Source organism: Gopherus flavomarginatus, chromosome 17, assembly GCF_025201925.1.
Source record: "Gopherus flavomarginatus isolate rGopFla2 chromosome 17, rGopFla2.mat.asm, whole genome shotgun sequence".
NCBI classification, from domain to species: Eukaryota; Metazoa; Chordata; order Testudines; family Testudinidae; genus Gopherus; species Gopherus flavomarginatus.
In genome coordinates, this window is record NC_066633.1 from 24,163,242 (window position 1) to 24,187,964 (window position 24,723).

Sequence of the window (24,723 nt, forward strand, 5' to 3'; positions counted from 1 at the left end):
ACTGGGCAAGAAAACATGCTCTCCCATGAAATTTCTGAGACTTCCTGCTTCCAGTGGGCCAGAGCGATTCTGGGGTGATCTGCATCAGGAGCCAAGTTTCACTCAGGAGCTAGTTTTTATGGGTTCTTAGAATGCCTCACAAAGCAGAATTTGCAAGAGAAACAATGGTACAACCCAAAATATTGGGGAAATAGGAATTTGGTACCACTGGAGCTTCTAAACCAAGGGGAAAAAAAGCATGTATTGAAATCCAGGCTAATTTCAAACAGGAATAGCAGCAAAAGCACTGGGCAGCTTCCTCACGCAAGGACTGGTTTACTATCAGCTGTAAACATGATGGGATACTGCATCTTGGGGGCAAAGCTTAGCCCTCCTTAATAAGGAGTAGTTATATAAAATATAAATATAGTTTATTTGTTAATATAGTTTAAATATATAGTATATTTTATATAACTATATAAAATATAAATACAGTTTATATCACTACTCCTATAGTTTATATTTTATATAACTATAGGAGTCATTCTATAATATATAAATATAGGCAAATACAGTGCCCATATTTAAAAAAAGGGAAGAAAGAGAACCCGAGGAACTACAGCCCCACTTCAGTCCCTGGCAAAAACATGGAGCTGGTCCTCAAGGAATCCATTTTAAAGCACTTGGAGGAAAGGAAGGTGATCAGGAACAGTCAACATGGATTCACCAAGGGCAAGTCATGCTTGACCAACCTGATTGCCTTCTATGATGAGATAACTGGCTCTGTGGATATGGGGAAAGTGGTGGATGTGATATATCTTGACTTTAGCAAAGCTTTTGATACGGTCTCTCACAGTATTCTTGCCAGCAAGTTAAAGAAGTATGGATTGGATGAATGGACTATAAGGTGGCTAGGAAGCTGGCTAGATCATCGGGCTCAACGGGTAGTGATCAACGGCTCCATGTCTAGTTGGCAGCCGGTATCAAGCGAAGTGCCCCAGGGGTCAGTCCTGGGGCTAATTTTGTTCAATATCTTTATTAATGATCTGGATGATGGGATGAATTGCACTCTCAACAAATTTGCAGATGACACTAAATTGGGGGGAGAGGTAGATACGCTGGAGAGTAGGGATAGGGTCCAGCATGACCTAGGCAAATTGGAGGATTAGGTCAGAAGAAATCTGAGGAGGTTCAACAAGGACAAGTGCAGAGTCCTGCACTTAGGAAGGAAGAATCCCATGCACCACTACAGGCTGGGGATCAATTGGTTAAGCAGCAGGTCTGCAGAAAAGGACTTGGGGATTACAGTGGATAAGAAGCTGGATATGAGTCAACAGCGTGTCCTTGTAGCCAAGAAGGCCAATGGCATATTGGGCTGCATTAGGAGGAGCATTGCCAGCAGATCAAGGGAAGTGATTATTCCCCTCTATTTGGTATTGGTGAGGCCACATCTCGAGTATTGCGCCCAGTTTTGGTCCCCCCACTACAGAAGAGATGTGGACAAATTGAAGGGAATCCAGTGGCGGACAACGAAAATGCTTAGGAGCACATGACTTATGAGGAGAGGCTGAGGGAACTGGGGTTATTTAGTCTGCAGAAGGGAAGAGTGAGGCGGGATTTGATAGCAGCCTTCAGCTACCTGAAAGGGGCTTCCAAAGAGGATGGAGCTCAGCTGTTCTCAGTGGTGGCAGATGACAGAACAAGGAGCAATGATCTCAAGTTGCAGTGGGGGAGTTTTAGGTTGGATATTAAGAAAAACTTTTTCACTAGGAGGGTGGTGAAGCACTGGAATGTGTTACCTAAGGAGGTGGTGGAAACTCCATCCTTAGAAGTTTTTAAGGCCCAGCTTGACAAAGCCTTGGCATGGATGATTTAGTTGGTGTTGGTCCTGCTTTGAGCAGGGGATTTGACTGGATGACCTGCTGAGGTCTCTTCCAACCCTAGTATTCTATGATTCTATGAGTGGTTACTTACCTTATAGTAACTGGAGTTCTTTGAGATGTGCCCCACTGTAAGATGCATGCATGCCTTGGAATCTTGACCAAAGAATGCAAAGCAGTGTCCACAGGTCTGTGCCTGCGCAGAGCAGCACCTCATTCCTCCAAACAAGGACATAAAAGGAGGTGCAGTCCTACTGCCACTCAGTTTCTTTTCAACCGCAAAGCAGAGTCTCCACAGCTGAGAGGAAGGAGGGCAGGAGCAGAGCATCCCTAGAGACAAAACATCTCAAACTGCTGTAAGAGAAGTAACCTATCCCTCTCCTTCGAGTATATGTGCTTATGGGCGCTTCGCCATAGGAGACTCCCAAGCAGTAACTCAGTGAGGAGGCTGGGTGCTGAGGAGGCAAGTCCAAGACGGTTTAGAGGACTGTCATCAAAGGTAGCCTCATCCCTGAAAGCAAGTAAGATAGTTCAGTGCTCAACAAACATATGGGTTGCAAGTTGCAGTCCTACATTATGGAAATGTCTTTGAGTAGAGCTATAGATGTTACCTGAGCTCTATTGGAATGTGCAGTCACTCTGTGAGGGGACTGCACCTCAGCAGATTTATCACAGGTTAAAATGCAACTCAAACCCCACTTTGATAGTCTTTGAGTGGGAACAGATTCTCTTCATCCTTTGAGAAATTGATACAGACAGCCTAGAAAAGGCCCAGAAGTTCTTAGTCCTCTCAAAGTAGAAGACGAGAGCCCTTCTGATATTTAATATATGTAGGCTGGTCTCCCCTCTGGAGGCATGAAGCTTTTTGTAGGTGGATGTCTTGATTAATATGGCATTAGGAAGGCAGCAAGGATGGGAACACAGGGTAACCTTATCTTTACAAAAGTTCGTAAATGGTGGGTCTGCCATAAGAGCACCAACCTCTCCCATTTGTCTAGCTGAAGTAATGGCTAAGAGGAACCAAGTCTTGATGGAGAGGTGGAGGAGAGAACTGATAGCCATCGGTTCAAAGGGGATTTTCTCAGGGCACTGAGAACCAAATAAAGGTCCCACAGGGAATGGAGAGGACTGGTTCTGTAAGGAGGAAATAAGTTGTGTAAGCCTGTGAAGCTATAAGGGGTACCAATCCTCTGAGGTCAGAGGCCCGCAGCTGGCTGGCTAATGAGCCCCAACCACTACACCTGAAAAAGACCTGTAAACTTAATTAGCTGATCCTCATAAAAGGAGGAGAAAGAAATGGAAGGGGGTGGCAATATTTGCCAGTAGCTGGAGCAACTGCTGGGAGGAATGGCTCCAAGAAACAGATTGACAGAATGGAGACTGGGGAAAGTCCTGTTATCACAAAGGCTCTGAGATAAGAGCCAGGAACTTTGGGGTTTATGAATTCGTGGGGAAAAGGGATGTAACCTTACAGACTTTGAAGGGAGAGGTTGTGAAGCTTTGATCGTGTTTTCATTAAAAAGGCTTGAAATGAAACTCACAACAATTCATCTGTCTGGAAACTCCCTTCCCTAGATTTTGAGAGGGCTCCAGGCAGAATTCCCCCAGGGAGGGAAGCAGACTCAGCAGGCACAAGCCTGGGTTAGCTAGAAGAAGGGGCAATAAGGTAGGCCCCAATCCAGGAAGTTGCACAGACAATCCAGGAAGTTTTTGGAAAGTGTAGGGGACAATTTCCTGCTCCAAGTGCTGGAGGAAACAACTAAGGGCAGAGCTCTTCTTGACATGCTGCTCACAAACAGAGAAGAGTTAGTAGGGGAAGCAAAAGTGGATGGGAACCTGGGAGGCAGTGACCATGAGATGGTCGAGTTCAGGATCCTGACACAAGGAAGAAAGGAGAGCAACAGAATACAGACTCTGGACTTCAGAAAAGCAGACTTTGACTCCCTCAGGGAGCTGATAGGCAGGATCCCCTGGGAAAATAACACGACGGAGAAAGGAGTCCAGGAGAGCTGGCTGTATTTTAAAGAATCCTTACTGAGGTTGCAGGAAAAAAACATCCCGATGTGTAGGAAGTATAGTAAATATGCAGGCAACCAGCTTGGCTTAACAGTGAAATCCTTGCTGATCTTAAACACAAAAAAGAAGCTTACAAGAAGTGGAAGATTGGACAAATGACCAGGGAGGAGTATAAAAATATTGCTCAGGCATGCAGGAGTGAAATCAGGAAGGCCAAATCACACTTGGAGTTGCAGCTAGCAAGAGATGTTAAGAGTAACAAGAAGGGTTTCTTCAGGTATGTTAGCAACAAGGAGAAGGTCAAGGAAAGTGTGGGCCCCTTACTGAATGAGGGAGGCAACCTAGTGACAGAAGATGTGGAAAAAGCTAATGTACTCAATGATTTTTTTGCCTCTGTCTTCAGAAACAAGGTCAGCTCCCAGACTGCTGCACTGGGCAGCACAGTATGTGGAGGAGATGACCAGCCCTCTGTGGAGAAAGAAGTGGTTTGGGATTATTTAGAAAAACTGGACGAGCACAAGTCCATGGGTCCAGATGCGCTGCATCTGAGGGTGCTAAAGGAGTTGGCAGATGTGATTGCAGAGCCATTGGCCATTACCTTTGAAAACTCATGGCGAAGGTCCCGGATGACTGGAAAAAGGCTAATGTAGTGCCCATCTTTAAAATACGGAAAGAGGAGGATCTGGGGAACTACAGACCAGTCACCCTCATCTCAGTCCCTGGAAAAATCATGGAACAGGTCCTCAAGGAATCAATTCTGAAGCACGTAGAGGAGAGGAAAATGATCAGGAACAGTCAGCATGGATTCACCAAGGGCAAGTCATTCCTGACTAACCTAATTGCCTTCTATGACGATATAACTGTCTTTGTGGAAGAGTGGAAAGCAATGGATGTGTTATTCCTTGACTTTAGCAAAGCTTTTGATATGGTCACCCACAGTATTCTTGCCAGCAAATTAAAGAAGTATGGGCTGGATGAATGGACTATAAGGTGGATAGAAAGCTGGCTAGATCATCGGGCTCAAAGGGTAGTGATCAACGGCTCCATGTCTAGCTGGCAGCTAGTTTCAAGTGGAGTGCCCCAAGGGTCGGTCCTGGAGTCAGTTTTGTTCAATATCTTCATTAATGATCTGGAGGATGGCGTGGATTGCACTCTCAGCAAGTTTGCAGATGACACTAAACTTGGAGGAGTGGTAGATACGCTGGAGAGTAGGGATAGGATACAGAGGGACCCAGATAAATTAGAGGACTGGGCCAAAAGAAACCTGATGAGGTTCAACAAGGACAAGTGCAGAGTCCTATACTTAGGATGGAAGAATCCCATTCACTGTTACAGACTAGGGACCGAGTGGCTAGGCAGCAGTTCTGCAGAAAAGGACCTAGGGGTTATAGCGGACAAAAAGCTGGATATGAGTCAACAGTGTGCCCTGGTTGCCAAGAAGGCTAACGGCATTTTGGGCTGTATAAGTAGGGGCATTGCCAGTAGATTGAGGGATGTGATCATTCCCCTCTATTCGACATTGGTGAGGCCTCATCTGGAGTACTGTGTCCAGCTTTGGGCCCCACAGTACAAAAAGGATGTGGAAAAATTGGAAAGAATCCAGCGAAGGGCAACAAAAATGATGAGGGGGCTGGGACTTATGAGGAGAGGCTGAGGGAACTGGGATTGTTTAGTCTGCAGAAGAGAGAATGAGGGGGGATTTGATAGCTGCTTTCAACTACTTGAAAGGAGGTTCCAAAGAGGATAAATCTAGACTGTTCTCAGTGGTACCTGATGACAGAACAAGGAGTAATGGTCTCAAGTTGCAGTGGGAGAGGTTTAGGTTGGATATTAGGAAAAACTTTTTCACTCAGAGAGTGGTGAAACACTGGAATGTGTTACCTAGGGAGGTGGTGGACTCTCCTTCCTTAGAGGTTTTTAAGCTCAGGCTTGACAAAGCCCTGGCTGGGATGATTTAATTGGGAATTGGTCCTGCTTTGAGCAGGGAGTTGGACTAGATGACCTCCTGAGGTCCCTTCCAACCCTGATATTCTATGTTTCTATGATTCCATGATCATTTACAAAGTCCTTGAGGAAACCGCTGGAGTGTGGTGGACAAATACTAGTAAGTCTTGATAGGCAAGTGAAAGGATGTGATGGTGGCCAAATGTACTCTGAGTGAGCTCACTGATAGGCCATTTGTCTTTAAATCTAATAGGCAGTTAGGATCTTGGAAAGTGGAACCTCTTCTTTTGTGTGGAATTACAACATTTACAAGTTAACAGAAAGGTCTAAAATCCATTTGAGGGCTTCAGGAGATGCAGGGTGCACCCTTGCTGTACCCCTGAAAATGAAAAGAGAGGGTACTTGTTCACAATGTGTTAGATGGTTTGGGGGTTTCCACATTAACACTGTTGCAAATCCTTGATTCTCCATTTGTGCATCAGATGTGTACACCTTCCATGTAACATCCTAATACAGTTGATGGCTGTCCACTGTCTTCAGTGGAAAAAGAAACCAGTCGGTTTGACAGTGGGGTCATCTATGAGGTGCTTGTTGTTTACATCAGAGCCTGCCCACTGCATCTGCCAGATATCTTCTGGGTTGAAACTGGATAACAGAAGAGCTTCTCTGGCTGCCCAGAATGGTCAGTGAGACTTAAGATGAATACATGGTGGGTGAACAAGCTTGACATGGAGCAGGAGCTTTTGGTTAATGAGAGTCTTCTTGTACCTGTACAAAGTAGCCATCTCTCACTGGATGGTTGGAGGAGGGATGTTTGTAATGCCTGGAAGCCAAGGCAGAGGAGTGGACTTCAGGGTGCCAAGTCTCATAGCTACATTTAGCTGCATATTGACAACGTCTGTGTGCGAGCTTCTTCCCCAAACTAGGTGCGCATTCCTCAGGTATGGAATAAACTAAAGCCAACATTGCCTTGGTCGCGTTTGAACACCATAACCCCACTTAGAACCTGCCAGTTTTTGGATGATACTGATGTGACACTTCATTTTCTGGCTCACCTGCTTCAGATGTTGACGACAGGTAAGGCTTGCCACAGAAATTTACATTCAGCATCCTCTCAGCTTCAGAATTGCTGAGATGGAAAGTTGACACCACCATTTTTGATGGAGTATGTTTGAGCCACCAGTACCAAAAGTAGTCTTCCATCCTCTTCAGATCAGTACCAACGGTGTCTTTGCTTCCTTGAGTGTTGTGGCCTGTGCCATTAGTGCCAAGTCATTGATATAAATGAACTTGTATATGAGTTAAAAAGGGATGATACTAGTACTGATCCCTGTGGGAAGCCACTGTGCAGACTCTGCTTTTTGTTAATCTGATTCCAAGACGGACACAGAAGCTTCTGTCTGAAAACACTGACATAATGAGTTGAAATGTCTAGTTGCATTAAAGCAGGTTGGATAGCTTCAACAGTACCTTGTGCCAGAAGGTGTCATAGGCTGATGACAAATTGTTAAAAGCTGAGCCGTTTTAAGCTTCTGCTGGAAGCAGGTCGCAATGCGTAGTCAGTGGAAGCACATGATACCAGAAGCTTCTCTCTGCCTTGAAACCTGTTTGTTCCAGGGGGACTGCAGTCTCCAGGACGGGGTTCAGCCTCACTAGGATCACCAGCTCCAGTAATTTGTTTCTTTCACAAAGGAGAGATATGAGGCAGTAGCGTTTTGGGTCATCAGGCAGCTTTCCAGGTTTTAAGAAGACAGTTTATCATCTCCAAGCTGTTGGGAGTTTGCTGATGATGACTTCAGTGAATAGTGATGCCATCCAATTGCACCCTCTTGGCCCAATATAGTTAAGTAAGTTTGGAAGGATGCTGTCAATGTTGCTTCTTTTCCTGCTTTGGCAGCAGAAAGGGCAGTACTGATCTAGGCTCTTGTGAAGGAGTAACAGACACTTGATTAAGGGGCACTTTGTGTGCTGGATTCCTTAAGAGCAGTTTTCACCTCTCTTTTTGTGAGCCTCTGATTCTTGAGAAGGGCGAAGAGAACACCAGGAATGGAAGCATTTCCACTTTTGAAGGTAGGTTTTGTGGGTACTGAGTTTTCTTATAGGTAGGACAACTGACTGGAACCGTATCTGAGCAGGTTAGTTCTGTGCTCAAGAACCATGCTCTCAGGTTCAGGGAGGAAGGGCTGGGATGCATCAGGGTCCCAGAATTCTGTGACAGAAGACCCTTCCTGAAAGGAAAGTGTAGAGGTGGAGGAGGTTCAAATACCATACTTGCCTTGGCCAGGACAGCACTCAGAGGGTAAATCTTGCTCTCTCTTGCCATGGTTTGAGAATTAGCGGTAGACATGGGTAAACAAACAGCAGGATACGGGGCCATAGTGTTATCAGGGCATCTCCAAATGAGTTGTGGCCGTGTCTTCCCTTGGAGAAGAAAAAAAAGGTGACATTTCCTGTTGTTTGGGATGGCACAGAGGCCTGCTTCTGGAATACCTCAGGTTTGGCAGATGCGGTGGAAGACAGAATTGTTGAGCTCCAATTTTTGGTCCTGATGGAAGTTTCTGCTCAGGGAGTTTGAAATTCTATTTTAGAGGCCTGGAAGACAAATTGCTGAGATTTCTCTCTGATGGGAAACGCACAAGTTCCATAGCTTTAGTGACTCTGTACATAAGTACTGGGATCTTGCTCTGCCCTAACGGTTGATATAATACATTTTTGCCCTGTTGTCCAGCATTACTCTGATGGTGGCCCTGCATGGTGTGAAGAAAGGGTTGAAAAGCATATTGAACTGCTCTTAACTCTAGAATGTTGATGTGGAACATGACCTCTTGTGCAGACCATTTGCCCTGGGCTGTCCTCCCTTGAAGGTGAACTCCTCATCCCAAAAGAGAAGCATCTGTTGTGAGGATCTTCGACATGGGGGATGTAAGAATGGGGTTCCCACACAGATGTTAAATGGATCCTTCCACCACCTGAAAAGAGTCCAGAACTTTCTGAGGTATTGTAATGCATTTGGGGTGTATACAGTCTTCTGCTATGCCTGAAGGCACCTGCACAGTCTCACATGATGTGTGATGAAAGTAGAGGCCGACACAGGAACAAGAGCTGTAGACAGGTCCTCGCAGCTGTTTGTGGGCTATGTTGTATCATCGTGGTTAGACTTGGCAGAGTGGGGAATCTCTCTTTGGGAAGATAGGCTCTGGTGATCAGAGTTTAGAGGGGCTCTGATGAAATCTGTTCTTTGAACTGGGGCAATGTAGACTTCTTCCGATTGATGCGAAGGCCCAGAGACTGAAATAGGGCTACATCCTTGGAGGCTGCTGACTGGACCTCTAGAGCTGATCAAACCCCAAGGAGCCAATTGTCCAGATATGGGAATACTGCTATGCCCCATTAACGTAAATGGGCCACCACTGCTAAGAAAAGCTTTGCAAAGACCTCCAGGGCTGTGGAGAGCCCAAATGGAAGGACTCAGTACTGGTGGTGTTCTGAGCCTCTATGAAGTGTAGGAAACATTTGTGGGATGGGTGAATAGCTACATGAAAGTAGGCATCCAGAAGGTCAAGGGTGACAAACCAATCTCCCAGATAAAAGGATGGGATTATGGTTGCTAGTGTCACCATCTTGAAGTGCTGGGAAAGGATACAGGGTGTTCAGGTTTCTGAGGTCTCCATTCTTTGCCCTGCTTGGAACTAGGAAGTAGTTGGAATAGAATCCTCTTCCAGTGAACTCTGGGAGAACCAGTTTGATCACCACCAAGAGTAGGAGAGACTGGACCTCTTGTGTTAAGAAATCTTCACGAGAGGGGTCCCTGAAGAGGCATGGGAAAAGGGTGGTGGTAGGGGGAAATAGTATGGAAGCGGACAGAATATCCTACATCAGTCACCTCCAAGGTCCGTTTATCTGAGGTAAGCTGTTCCCAGACAGGGAGGAAGTGGGCTGGTTGGTTTTCAAAGAGAGTTGGATGCAATTGCGCAGCACAGGATCCGGGAAAGCAGGCTGCTTAAGGCTCTCAACCAGGATGTCAAAACTGTTTCTTAAAGGGAGGTGCAGATGATGATAAAGTAGAGGGGGAGGCGGATCTCCTCCTCTGAAAGACAGAATATCCAAGAAGAGTCTGTTTCAGATAGCACTGGAATGGTCAAAAGCCTGGGACATTTGGGACCTACTAAACCAACTTTTTGTTGAAAGGACATAAATTCCAAGAGACAGTAAGGTCATCCTTGAGTCCAATTGACTCTCAGAGATAAGGGCCTGAAATTGTTCCCTCTGGTCCAGTGGCAGATGTTCAGTACAATGGGTGAACCTGGAATATGTGTTAAAATCATATTTCGCCAACAGGGCTTGCTAGCTTACCACCCAAAACTGGAGAGCAGCTCTTTCCACCCAGGATGTCTAAATGTTTGGACTCTTTATCATAAGGAAAGGGTCTGGAGCGGGTTTGTTCATTTCTTTCATTAGCTTCATCCACCACTAGGGAATTGGGAGTGGGGTGTGAAAATAAATGTTCCATTCTCTTTGATGGAATATAGTCCTTTTTATCTGCCTGCTTACAGGTGGGCTAGATTGTGGCAGGTGTTTGTCAGACTGTGAGAGTAGGCAATAACAGAGTCTCATTGGTTAGGAGGGGATTTCCCCTGAGGGGTGATATTTATAATGGCTACGAAGGAGTGTTGAGACTCCTGAACCTCTTCTAGCAGGATCTGGAGGGATTCTGCAGGCATTTCATGGGGTCTTGGATGGGCCAAAAGTCCATCAGCAAAAGAGGGCGGTAGGGGCATTACTGCCTTACTGGAGATGAACACGTGTTTTTTGATGGCTGTGAGTTTCCCTCCATTTGTGGTTCCTCAGAAATCTGAGTCGGTATTAGGGTCTGGAGAAGGGGGTCAGTGCCAAAATGGTGAGCATGGTATCAGAGCGACTTGTGGAAGAAATTCTCTGACCTCAGAGCTCTGGTTCAGAGAAATGGAGGAACTGGAGTGCAAGTAGGAGGCTGTGTGCATCTCGGGGCCAAGAGGGGTCTGTCAGCACTGACACAGAGGGCTCCCTGTGCTGTCTACTAGAAGACTTCTACACCTGCTGCTTCTTGTGCAGTACCAGTGACTCCGTACCAGAATCAGACAGAGCCTCCGATGTATCCCTTGAGTGGACCTGAGGTCTCTTTAGAGCAGCCTCCTTCAGCAACCTTTCAGAAGTGCTATGCCGAGTCTTCATTTATTCACTCTAATTTAAGGTTTTTCGTACCAGAAATACATTTTAACATTCTTAGAAGGTCTCTTTCTATAAGTCTATAATACATAACTAAACTATTGTTGTATGTAAAGTAAATAAGGTTTTGAAAATGTTTAAGAAGCTTCATTTAAAGTTAAATTAAAATGCAGAGCCCCCCGGACTGGTCGTCAGGACCGGGCAGTGTGAGTGCCACTGAAAATCAGCTCGTGTGCTGCCTTTGGTACCGTGCCATAGCTTGCCTACCCTTGTGTCATAAACAGATGGTTAAGGGTTAATGTCTCTTTTACCTGTAAAGGGTTAAGAAGCTCAGTAAACCTGGCTGACACCTGACCAGAGGACCAATAGAGAGACAAGATACTTTCAAATCTTGGTGGAGGGAAGCCTTTGATTGTGCTTTGTGTTTTGTTCGTTGTTCGCTCTCGGGACTGAGAGGGACAAGACGTACACCCAGGCTTCCCAATCTTTCTGAATCAGTCTTTCATGTTTCAAAATAGTAAGTAATAGCCAGGCAAAGCGGATTAGTCTTACATTTGTCTTCTTAACTTGTAAATGTGTCTTTTTGCTGGAAGGATTTTTACCTCTGTTTGCTGTAACTTTGAATCTCAGGCTAGGGGGCGGGGGGGGGGGGGGGAAGTCCCTCTAGTCTATATGAATCTAAGTACCCTCTAAAGCATTTTCCATCGTGATTTTACAGAGATTATTTTTACCTTTTCTTTTTTTAATTAAAAGCTTTCTTTTTAAGAACCTGATTGATTTTTCCTTGTTTTAGAATCCAAAGGATTGAGTCTAAACTCACCAGGGATTGGTGGGAGGAGAAGGAGGGGGCTGGTTAAATTCTCCTTGTTTTCAGACCCAAGGGGTTTGGGTCTTGGGTTCCCCAAGAAAGGTTTTGGGGGAACAGAGGTGTGCCAGACACAGACTTCTGGCTGGTGGCAGCGTACCAGATTTAAGCTAGTAATTAAGCTTAAAAGTGTTCAGGCAGGTCCCCACTTTTTGTACCCTAAAGTTCAATGTGGGGGAAAAAACCTTGACACCCTGTCTCAGAGTGAGATTTATGGGGTGATCTTCCTTGTTTCCCTGGCAGGGGAAAGAGGCTTCTTCTTCCTCAATGTCCTTGTCATGGTATGCACCCCCACTCTGAACTTTAGTGTCCAAAAGATGGGTACCAGCATGAATTCCTCTAAGCTCAATTACCAGCTTAGAACCTGTAGCGCTGCCACCAACCAGGACTTGCAGTGCCTGGTACACTCTGGTCCCCCCAAAACCTTCCCAGGGGACCCCAAGACCCAGACCCCCTGGATCTTAAAACAAGGAGGAATTGACTATCACTCCCCCTTTCCCCTCTTAGACTTTCCCTCCCTGGGTCATCTGGAGAGGCTTCACCAACTCACCGGTGAAACAAGATCCAAATTCCTTGAACCTTAACACAAGGGAAAATAAACCCTTCCCCCCCATCATGTCCTCTCCCAGGCTTTCCCTCCCTGGGCTATCCTGGAGAGATAGACAGATTCAAGCTCTTTGAATTTAAAACAAAGGGAAATTCGCCTTCCACCCCACTCTCCTTTTCCTCCCACCACTCCCCGGTGAGTTTAGACTCTATTCCCTTGAGCCTTAACAAGGGGGAAAAAAATCAATCAGGTTTTTTAAAAGCAAAGCTTTTAATAAAAGAAAGAAAAAGTAAAAATTGTCTCTGTAAAATCAAGATGGAAAATGTTACAGGGTCTTTCAGCTTATAGACACTAGAGAGAATTCTCCCCCCAGCACAAATACAAGTTGCAGCAACAGAGATACAAGCCTTCCAGCAAAATACAGATTTGCAAAATAAGAAAACAATTAAAAGACTAAACCACCTTTTTAACTGGTACTTACTAAATTGAACAGAAGAGGCTGTTTCAGAAACTTGCAGATATCTGCTACATGTCTGGCCCCTCTCAGAACCCAGAGAGAACAAAAACAAAAACCCAGAAAGCACAAACAAAAGCTTTCCTCCACCGAGATTTGAAAGTATCTTGTCTCCTGATTGGTCCTCTGGTCAGGTGTTCCAGGTTTACTGCTAGTCAACCCTTTACAGGAAAAAGAGACATTAACCCTTAACCATCTGTTTATGACAGTCCTAGCTTCTGAAAATGCAGCCGGAGCTGCAACAGCTGGTGGAGCAACCCAGCAAGGTGATGCCAACGTATGAGGTGGGAAATGGACTCCTTCCCGCCCCCGGAGCTAGTGAACACTCCATTTCAAGGAGCTTCAGTCTCTCCTTTCGAGACCTGCCTTAAATCCCATACAGACCTTACACTGTGACAGGATATGGATGTCTCCATGGCAGCAAAGGCAGCTCAAATGTCCATCGCTATGCGGATAAAAACCTGTGTCAATTATGCCCATGGTCTGTGGCATAACCCTGGAGCGTAATGGTCCAAAAACAGGGGACAGAAAAAAAAGGGGAAAGGGCGACCAACTCACCTTCTAAATACAAATATATTAAGACTAAAAGAGAAATAAAATATTGAAACAAAATAAAGGAAAACTAAGAGAAAAAAACATGAAAATGATTGAGACAGAAGCTGAGAATCAGTGGGCATGCAATCGCTCTGTCTCAAGGCACAGGCAGTCGAGAAGCAACTGAGCAGTGGTGGGCCCACACTTCCTTACATGTCCTCATTTGAAGGTATGAGGCGTTGCCCTGCGCAGGCATGGGCCTGTGCACACTGCTTTGCTTCTCTGTCAAGCGTGTCCAGATACATCTGCATCCTCCGGTGGAGCACCCATAGGGACAAATAGTCAAAGACAAAAGGAACATTATTCCAACTGGAGATGTATTTTAAATAATACTGGGCTCAAGATAGAGTTTAAAGCCTCCTCGTGCATAATTCCCAAAGCGTGCAGCCCTTCCAATGAGGTGCATTCCCATTTTGGATAGTTCCTATTCTTATCAGAGGAGTTATGCATTGGTTAGAGACACAGAGGCCAGGATTCTCCTGTGTGAGGGTTGCTCTGGGCCCGTTAGTAAAAGCATTCCTGAAGCTGGGATCTGCCAGTGGTGTAGAACTGATGTAACGACTCCTATGCTACCCCCCATAGTTAACGTAGAGGCCATGTGTGGCCAAGACTTCATTGCACCTCATCAATCCCCAGTTGCTCCTGAAGACTCCTTGGGGCCCCTAGGCTGCTCTATGTAAAGCCAAGAGATCAGCTCAGTGTGCACCTGGCGCAGGATTAGGACATGCAACGCTAAGAGCCACAGTTGAATCCATTCTCCTGTGGGCCGCTCCATAGCAGCTGGGGATCTGGGCTTAGACCTCTAGACACACAGTATAAACAAGCTCATAGCCTCATACTTTAAGGCCAGAAAGGACCATCGTGATCATCTAGTTTGACCTCTTGCACATTTCAGGCCACAGAACCTCACCCACCCACTCCTGTGATAGACCCCTAACCTCTGGCTGAGTCACTGAAGTCCTCAGTCATGGTTTAAAGACTTCAAGTTACAAAGAATCCATTTACACTAGTTTAAACCTGCAAATAACCCATGCCCTATGCTGCAGAAGAAGGCAAAAAAAAACCAAAACAACTCCAGGCTCTCTGCCAATCTGACCTGCAGGAAAATTCCTTTCTGACCCAAAATATGGTGATCAGTTAGACTCTGAGCATGAGGTCAAGACCTACCAGCCAGACACCTAGAAAGAATTCTCCATAGTAACTGAGAGCCCTCCCCAGCTACTGTCCCATCACCAGCCATTGAAGATATTTGCTAATGTCGATCACTTGCACAGCCGTGCCACAAAAATGGAGGATTTCCAAAATTATTCTTGTGCCCACACTCTAGCACGAAACAGTTATTCACATGCAAGTTAATGGCTAATCAAAGAAACTTGGAAAGGATTTATTCACTGAAAGTCAGCTTATGAGACTCTTTCTTCCCATAGTGAGCAGATTTAATTGAAAAGAGATTTATATAAGAAACTCTAATTCCTCTATATTTTTGAATTCACTCTCACATTCAGTGCAGCACATAAGATTTGAAACTACAGGTCTGATGAGACAAGTCTTGCTAGGATAGCAGCCATCCAGAAGAAGACACTCTGCAGATAACTGCAGAAGACTAAGAAGCAACTGGGTTTGGTGGGGAGCAGTATTTCCCAAATCAAAGGAGGGCTATTGCTTGACCACTACCACACACATTATTCCAAGAGGGTACAGCGCACATCCATAGATTCAGGCTTGCAAATTGCTTTTAAGCAACATCTCAGATAAAATCCAAAAGGTGAGACCATCCACTTGGTAATATTCACAGTTGCTTTAGCAACTGGTGCTGGAAAAACCATAGGAAGCAAATGCAAAGCCATTCAAGGGGCCTTGGTTGGCAAATGAATTGCTAGAGTGATCTTTGCAATATGAGAGCAAGAAAGATGTACATGTGTGTATGTATGTTTGATTAATAATATAATTGAAATAACTGTAATGGAAAAACAAACCCTAATTTTGCATGTGAATGCTGTGAGCCCAGATGACACTGGTACGTTATTGTGATAGCTTCTTTCAAACATAAGAAGACCTGGTGATCACTATTCAAATCTTTCTCCTGTCTCTGGGAGAGTTGCTTGCTGACTTTCTGTGTGCGCAATGTTCGGTATTAGATTTTTATTTAAATCAAGATTCTCAGATAAAAACGGGGCAAAGATATCCATTTTTATCTGTGATTATCCAAGCACGCATCAAAGGGTATGTCTACACTACGGGATTATTCCGATTTTACATAAACCGGTTTTGTAAAACAGATTGTATAAAGTCGAGTGCACGCGGCCACACTAAGCATATTAATTCGGCGGTGTGCGTCCATGTACCCAGGCTAGCGTCAATTTCCGGAGTGTTGCACCGTGGGTAGCTATCTCATAGTTCCTGCAGTCTCCCCCGCCCATTGGAATTCTGGGTTGAGATCCCAATGCAAAAACAGTGTCGCGGGTGATTCTGGGTAAATGTTGTCACTCAATCCTTCCTCCGTGAAAGCAACGGCAGACAATCATTTTGCACCCTTTTTCCCTGGAAGACGCCATAGCATGGCAACCATGGAGCCCGTTTTGCCTTTTGTATACCCTGAAACACCTGGGAAAATGTTTTTGACCCTTCAGGCATTGAGAGCTCAGCCAAGAATGCAAATGCTTTTCGGAGACTGCGGGGACTGTGGGATAGCTGGAGTCTTCAGTACCCCTCCTTCCCTCCATGAGCGTCCATTTGATTGCGTCCATTTGATTCTTTGGTTTTCCGTTACGCTTGTCACACAGCACTGTGCTGTGGCCTCTGTCTATCTCAGCCTGGAGATTTTTTCAAATGCTTTGTCATTTCGTCTTCTGTAATGGAGCTCTGATAGAACAGATTTGTCTCTCCATACAGCGATCAGATCCAGTATCTCCCGTACGGTCCACACTGGAGCTCTTTTTGGATTTGGGACTGCATCGCCACCCGTGCTGATCAGAGCTCCACGCTGGGCAAACAGGAAATGAAATTCAAAAGTTTGCGGGGCTTTTCCTGTCTACCTGGCCAGTGCATCCGAGTTCAGATTGCTGTCCAGAGCGGTCACAATGGTGCACTGTGGGATACCGCCTGGAGGCCAATACAGTCGATTTGCGGCCACACTAACCCTAATCCGACATGGCAATACCGATTTCAGCGCTACTCCTCTCGTCGGGGAGGAGTACAGAAATCAGTTTAAAGAGCTCTTTATATCAATATAAAGGGCCTCGTTGTGTGGACGGATGCAGGGTTAAATCGGTTTAACGCTGCTAAATTCGGTTTAAATGCGTAGTGTAGACCAGGCCAAAGTCTCTGCAATGCAGTAACTCTCCAAGGGCTTTTGATAGCAGAAGGATGTTTGCCTGGTCACCATAGAGAGTACAATCTGAAATATCCTGTCCGAGGCATGATAAGGCATCAGAAGGAAAAGAGATGGAGGGGGAGAGGGGAGAGGAAGATGAGGGATAGCTAGTGTGTTTTAATGACTCATGTAAGTCAGGGATGAGATATTAATTATTTCTTCAGAAGTTAAGGACTGCTCAGGATTCCAGCCAAGCAGACATCTGAAGAGGAAATATCCTGTACACTAGGCCTGGTCATCACTGCATATTTGATATAGCGACACATTGTGTGGGCTGGATATCTCCATTTCTGTCATAGCAGAAATATGTGTGAAATGAAAGAGCATGTGTCTCTTTCCTCCTAAACACAGAGGGTCAGACAGAGGGGTTATGGGAGTCCAGATTCAGTGGTAGCCAACCCAGCACATTTTACAGGTACTCCCTTCTTGAATGTTCAACTCTGATTCATTTCTAGACATTCTAGAGTTGTTTAGCCAGGCTGGGTGTACCCCATGCTAGCTAGCTAGAAAGTTTCCTGATATTTTATCTTGGAAATCTTCACTCGACACGCAGCACAGTCCTGCTTTGATTATGTTCCATCTGGGGTGTCTAAGGAACAAGCCAGACAAATTATTTCCCTTCCTGTGGTTCTATCCCATTATAGACCAAATGCCTTCTGGGCCCCCATCTCTTGCCCTAGCCATGATGGCACTACACCATTATAAACGCTCATAAACTACTGGTCACACCTCATGCACTTTTGTTCTCTTAATTGCTTATTAGCTCCCAGCACTACTGTCTATGACAGAAAAGTGCAGCTACGAACAAGCCATGAAATCACAGAGCTCCATGCAAACAGGGTTTGTTCCCACCCTCTCTCCCCAGGAAGTGGAAAGCATAGCCAAAATGATAATGGCCAGGTCTGCGAGGCCACTTGTGACAGTAGTGAGACAGACAATGAGGTGTTAGCAAAGGCACAGGGTAAGCGAGTAGCAAGCAACACTCCCAGGCTCATTGGACACAGGGGAATATTAATACCCATTGAAATCACATTCGTTTAAACACTGCGCTGTCCCTACATGGTGACAGCTAAAGTGACCCAACTCAGGACTGACCTCAGCAGCTTTTCTATGGTTATCATCATTCTCTAGCATGCGGACGTCCACTCCAAGGCAGCGAAGGTGGCGCCCAAGTCCTTGCAGCATGTTATCACAGACCACGCTGAACTCCTTCGGGGAGATGGAAGGCGGGGGGCTCAAGGCCTCCATGCCTATCACTTTGGCTTGCTACAGAAAAAAAGACATACAGGAATGACTGAAGTTTGTTTATTTTATTTCTGCTGCCTGGAGAGTCCCCTGAGATACCCTCCCGTCTTTGGGAAGCTGTATTAATGTAGCTGGTAACCTATTCAGAATAATTGGGGCGACAACCCCAAACCAGCCTCCAATGCTCAGCTTTGCGTCTAGTATTTTTAAAATTAATAGGCTTGAAGTTGCTTGAAGACATATTTACAGTTTGTAGGTGGTCACTATACCTAGAACAGGGAATTGCTGCAGGATCCGTTATTATATGCAGTATTGCTGCAGTAGAAGAACTAGGAAATTAAATAGGCAGCAGGTTTAAGTATTTCTTCACACAACGCACAGTCAGTCTGTGGAACTCATTGCCAGGGGATGCTGTGAAGACTAAGACTATAACAGGGTTGAAAAAAGAACTAAATAAGTCCATGGAGGATAGGTCTATTAATGGCTATTAGCCAGGATGGGCAGGGATGCAAAACCATGCTCTGAAGTCTCACAGGCCTCTGTTTGTGAGAAGATGGGAATGGGCAACAGGGGATAGATCTCTTGATTACCTGTTCTGTTAATTCCCCCTAAAGCATCTGGCATTGGCCATCATCAGAAGACAGGATACTGGTCTGACCCAGTATGGTCATTCTTATGTTCTTATCTCAAATACCAGTGGGTGGTCGCTGTGGGTAAATGCTTACTTTTCAACAGTGACACAGTATAAAGATATTTACACTGTTAAATCTATGTTACTGCCTTTTCTCAAAAGAGATTTAAAGCTCTCTGGGGCAGGGCCTCTCCCACTTTGTAGGGCCCGGATCTCAGTGGGTCCCTGAACACTACTGTAATAAACATCAACAACAGCCACTTGACTAATTAATTGGATTGTAGAGGTGACAATGATGGATCCTGAGTTCACAAGTCAGTCCAAGCCTGTAAAACTTATTGTAGCAACCTTTGCAGCAATAACCCGTATATGTTTCATTTACAATATTCCCATTAGTTTAGGATGGCTAGAAAATTCTGCTGAAAAACCTTGTATGCAAATAGGAATGTGCTAACACCAATGGCAACTTGCTATGTTGTTCGTATTTTTAAATGACATTTTTCAGCAGAGGAAATACATGCATTGACCTATGCAGGGAACTTTGAGTACTGGCACTATTGGGGTTAAACACATTTCCCAAGTAAAATAGGAAAGTGAGAAGGATTTTTGCTACCCCAGGACTAGAGAAAAGCCTGCAGACAGGCTAAGAGCCTGCTTGAGAGGTAAGGCCCATGTATAGTTTGAAGAAATTGGGAGCAATGTACAGTTCTTTGAAGATGTTTACAAACCTGCTCAGAAGGTGATGGCATTTCTTGTTGATTCAGCTGCTTCTTTGCCCTGGATTTTGTGGTAGGTTTACCCACCAGGCTCTCAGTGAGATCTGAACACAGGCCAAAGCCTGATGGATCCTCACACAGTTTCTTATACACCTCCAGCAAGCAGTACGCATCAGAGGCTACAAAACAGAACATGTCCATTAGTTTGGCTTTGATCAAAACAGAGAGGCTTTTGTGATGAAAAGAAGAGAGTCTTCAACTATATAAATGCAACTACATCCAATTGCCCTTGGTAGCTGCAGGTATCTAGCACTGTATGTTATGGCCTTGTACAGATTCAGTAAATATAACAATCAAATAGGCTCTGACCCAGAATCCCATTGCATCAATCCAGAACTAGCACAAATGTGGTATCTTTCCCCTCACAGAATTCAAAGACACGGAGCCACACTCTGCCTTGACACAAAGAAACTGCAACTACCACTGCCTGAGACGTTCAATTCTAACTTGAGGATTTAGCCATACAGCCCCCATTCATGTTAATGGAAGTTGTGTGACTAAATCTCCTAGTCAGTTATGCAAATCTCAAACACTGACCTGACTGGGAGTTGCCCCTGCTTATAGAAGGGCTGAATTTAACACTGGGCTAGTACTTTTTTTTTTATCACTCCATGGAGTTCCGCTGTCTTACTGTGACTATCTCCGGATTTATACCTACAGTTCACATTGACCTGCCTGGACAAAGGCCCCTGTAGTATGGCTCCGAACGCCATCCATGCCCATCTTGAATTCAGTGCATCCTTGTGACATATGGGACATAACAGTGGTTTCCCAGAAAAGCTGTGTGCAGTGAAATGAGGCAGACGAAAGTGGACTTTTTTTCCTTTTCAACTATTCAGAGGAGTTCCCATTGAGATTGTTTCATCAGAATAATTTGACTGGTAAAGAAATTCTTTTATCAGAGAAATAATGATTCATTGAACAGTTTACACTCCAGTCATTAAAACTAGATCCATAAAAGGACAAACAAAACATGTGCTGGCTTCTTTGAACAGAAACTAATCTGCAAAGCCATTTTCCCCTCTCCTGGTTAACATCTACCCAGCTAATGAAATGCAGGCCCATGACAGAGTTGTCCGTAGCACCTTGCTCTACAGTTACATGCTAACCAGACCTGCATAGAGGATTTGTTCCTCTCGCAGCGGCCGTTTCTCCCAGTTGGAGAGCTGCTCAGTTTTATCAAGAGGTTTCCCCAGGACATGCTGCACCAGCAGACTGAGCCCTCTTTCCGACTGCCTGAACCCTCTGTCTCCACAGGTCTTCTCTTGTGACAGTACGTCAACTTGAAGGCTGCTCTTCCTCCAGCATTTCTGTAACTGAAAGGGGAGAGAAAGATGCAAAACATAGAGATTTCAAAACAGAGCCTGAAAATATCACGTTGCAGTGGGGTGGAAAGTACAATCAAGGTACGTGGACAGGGAGCAACCCTAATGTAATCACCTTTCACTTCAGTAACGGTACATACAGCCCAGTCATCTCAGACAAGGGCTGGCATGGCAAACTGGATACCCGAACAGGTACTGGATATTTGCTTGACAAACACACTTGTTAGAAATGAACTTGGTCTCAAAGCATGGAAGGGAAACAACAGCCTAGTTTGACTGCATCATACCTGGAGCGCTTTTTCAGAATTTTTTATCTGAAACTTTTTATTAAAGCAAACTTACAATAAAATGTTAACAAACTACATTGTACATTACCTATTACTTAGTCAGGATCAAGTTCATATTCAAAGAACCTGGCTAAAGATTCTGGCTTGCTGACCGTGGAGTCCTCCTCCTCTGAGTATGCTAAAAAGGGTGACCAAATTTCCTAAGATGTTAAGAAGTTGGGTCACGGTGTGTCTCTTCTCATGCATTTGCAAAGCACCTAGAGCAGAGAGTCCCTGAGCCAACTGAGGCCACTGGGCACTAATGCAATACAAATAATAACCACAGAACCCCAGCATCTTCCTCCCCATTTTGTTTTCTGAGCTAATGTGTTAAACAGAAAAGGTGCCCCCGGATTAGAGCAAACAATGACGATTCTGAAATGTCCCCCACTTGGTCTGGATAGAACTAAGTTTGTGATTACTTGTGGACACTAGAGTTTCCTCAGCACTTCCTGAGTTGGGATGACAACCTCAAGAGTTTGGCTAAATCCCAACCTATCTCCTTAAATGTCCCTTGCAGTTTCAAACAGATGCAATTTTTCATTTTCTTACTAAAATTACTGCATGCTGCTACACAGCTACTGAGTTCTAATCCAGAGCCAGCTGCATTTCAGTACCAGATGAACACAAATCCTGTACTGCACTGAGTCCTATGCTCATGCTCCATGCTCTTTATAAGGAGCTGTCTATTAAATCCATAACAACTCTATGGACACTACCAAATGCTAGAATAATAAAACTTTTATAAGTTAAAGATCATTCTACAAGAATTTGCTCATAGCAAGTATGAGTGTAATGGCTGTGTTCAAAAAGCCCCTGTTGGTGAATGGACCTCTGACTCCATTTTAGTTCCTTTTATAAAGGTAAAGTGGAGAGCTATTAAAATGCCCAGCCATGTCTTTTTAGCTAATCAAAACTAAATGCTTGTGTCTCTCTCTAAAGAATCACAACACAACGATGGAAAAGACCTATCAGGTCATCTAGGCATCTCCCTGCCAATATAGGATGCAGAAAGACAATGCTGTGAAATAATGGGAGTTATCTTCCAGAACAGTCAAGAGAAGGACTTTTCCAAATCTTCAGGTTCCCATTCTTACTTGTTTATCTACTGCAAGTAGGTCCACTATGCCTTGCACCTGCTTATCCATTTCTTTAAAAGCAGAGCACGTAGCAGCTAGGCTGTGCAGGTCTCCAGACATCCCATAACCTGCAGAGACAAAGCCTCAAATCACACAGATAGAAAAATGAGTTCTGGGTTCTGGTGCATGGAAGGCTAACCTGAGAGCTCTGGGTTCTGGTTTCAGGTGGGCTAACCCAGAAAGATATCTGTTCTGGTCCTGGGCAGGCTAACCCAGAGAGCTATGAATTCTGGTATTGAGTGGGCTAACCCAGGGAGCGACGGGCTCTGGTACTGGATGGGCTAACTTTGGGCTGGTCTACACTGAGGGGCAGGGGGAGATCGATCTAAGATACACAACTTCAGCTACGCTATTCGTGTAGCTGAAGTCACAGTATCTTAGTTCGACTTACCTGGCCGTCCTCACGGTGGTGAGTCGACCGCCGCGGCTCCCCCATCAACTCTGCTTACTCTTCCTACTGAGGTGGAGTATGGGCGTCAATTCGGGGACTGATTTATCGTGTCTAGACGAGACATGATAAATCGATCCCCAATAAATCAATTACTACTTGCCAATCCAGGGGGTGGTTAGACATGGCCTTGGAAAGCTCTGGGTTCTGGTACTGGGTGCTCTCTTGATTAGCCTGGTTTGATTTCTGGTACTCAGTGGGCTAACCCCAAGCGTTCTGGGTCCTGATACTGGGTGGACTAACCCAGGGAGCTGGGGGTTCTGGTATGGAGCAGGCTAACCCAGACAGATGTTTGTTCTGATACTAGATGGTTTAACCTACAGAGTTGTAGTTTCTGGTGTGGGGCAGGCAGTGGTGGAAGCTGTTCACCCTGCTGCCTGCCATGGCAGCCATCTAATATCCCAAAGCGATAAGAGAAGAATGTTCTAAGAGCCTGTTCTAACTGGACTAGATTATACCCTACTAGGGGAAGGCCCCATGTATAGAGGGCAGGGTAGATGAAGTCCCTGTTGTTCCTATGTATGTGAAGTAGCTGCAGTGGAAAGCAGCGCATAGGGGAAAGCTTAAGTTACCTAGTTTAATGATGGTTGGATCTGAGAAGAGGGTCTGGACAAAGTGAGAAAGTTCCTCCGTCTCATCTGGCTTGAGGAGCTGCAGCAAATCCAGGAGAAACACCTGCTCCTCGATAGCAATCTGCAGCACTGAGACACGTGGCCTTCCAACTACGCCGAATGACGGCCTCCACTCCATGTCGATGCCAACAACCTGGCCAGGCTGCAGCATACACAGAAGGCTTTCTTTACTCAGGGCTTGTTTACATGGGACATAGACTAGAACAGCAATTGTGGAACAACTTCCTGGCTGGACACTCTACTCTGGACTAAGAGTGACTTTACTGCAAAATAATTACTCTGCTTTGGAAGTGCACTAATTATTGTGAATAAAGTGGCTTTTATCCAGAATACACTATCCCATAGGAAGTTTTTTCTGATAGTTCAGGGGTGGGCAAACTTTTTGGCCTGAGAGCCACATCTAGGTATGGAAATTGGACAGGCTGGGGGTGTGGGCTCTGGGGTGGGGCCAAAAATGAGGAGTTCAGGGTGCGTGAGGGGGCTTCTGGCTGAGGCAGGGGGTTGGGGCACAGGAGCGAGTCAGGGGTGCAGGCTCTGAGCGGCGCTCGCAGAGCATTCTCTAACCCCGCTCCCCAGCTGGAGCACGGGAGCAGGGTAAGTCCCAGACCCCGCTCCCCAGCGGGAGCTTGAGGGCTGGATTAAACCAGCTGGAGCGCCAGGTGTGGCCTGTGGGCCGTAGTTTGCCCACCCCTGTGATAGCTTACTCCACAATAGCTATTCCAGTCAATCTCCGAGCCCACAGGCCTCAGAGATTTCCTACTGAAAGTGCCAGGAGTGCTCATGTATTTGATGATGAAGGTCACAAATATGCCGTTACATGATTGACATTAAAAAGCCAACAGCAGGGAGACACTTACCTGCAGCATCTTCTCCCTCCACCTCAGCACCTCTTCCCATGTCTGCAGAAAGTGAATGTTCTCCCTAGGAATGGGGACCTGGTAATAACCCTCCTTCCTATCCTCTTCATAGTCATCCACTCTGCTCTCAGCATCTTCTACCCTGCACAAAACAAGAGCCAGCAACTTTTAACAGGGCCAACCTAAGATTTCAGGGCCCAAGGGACATCAGAAAGTCCTAAAGCCCCTCTCCTCACATCCCTCTGTCACCTCCTCTCACTCCATCTCTCTTCTCTGTCCACTTTCTCTAACCCTTTCCTTACTCTACTCTTTCTCTCTGTTCCTTTCAGCATTGACTCACCTTCTCTCCTCCCCCCCGGCCTCAAATCACCACAAAAACATCTAGTGCATGTGAGACAGAGATGGAAGCTTGGAGCATAAGTCCATT

General features: G+C 45.4%; 1 protein-coding gene across 7 annotated transcripts in view; it reads right to left on the reverse strand.

Moving 5' to 3' along the window:
- Positions 1-24,723, reverse strand: part of EXD3 (exonuclease 3'-5' domain containing 3) — a 588,712-nt gene that overhangs the window by 314,514 nt on the left and 249,475 nt on the right. For all 7 annotated transcript variants that reach the window (XM_050926488.1, XM_050926485.1, XM_050926483.1 and 4 more), the window contains 6 exons: positions 24,297-24,438; positions 23,380-23,581; positions 22,318-22,427; positions 20,684-20,885; positions 19,522-19,688; positions 18,013-18,183 (listed from right to left, as the gene is read on the reverse strand). In XM_050926488.1, coding sequence (XP_050782445.1) covers positions 18,013-18,183; positions 19,522-19,688; positions 20,684-20,885; positions 22,318-22,427; positions 23,380-23,581; positions 24,297-24,438 — 994 coding nt within the window. The remainder of the gene's footprint in view (positions 1-18,012; positions 18,184-19,521; positions 19,689-20,683; positions 20,886-22,317; positions 22,428-23,379; positions 23,582-24,296; positions 24,439-24,723) is intronic.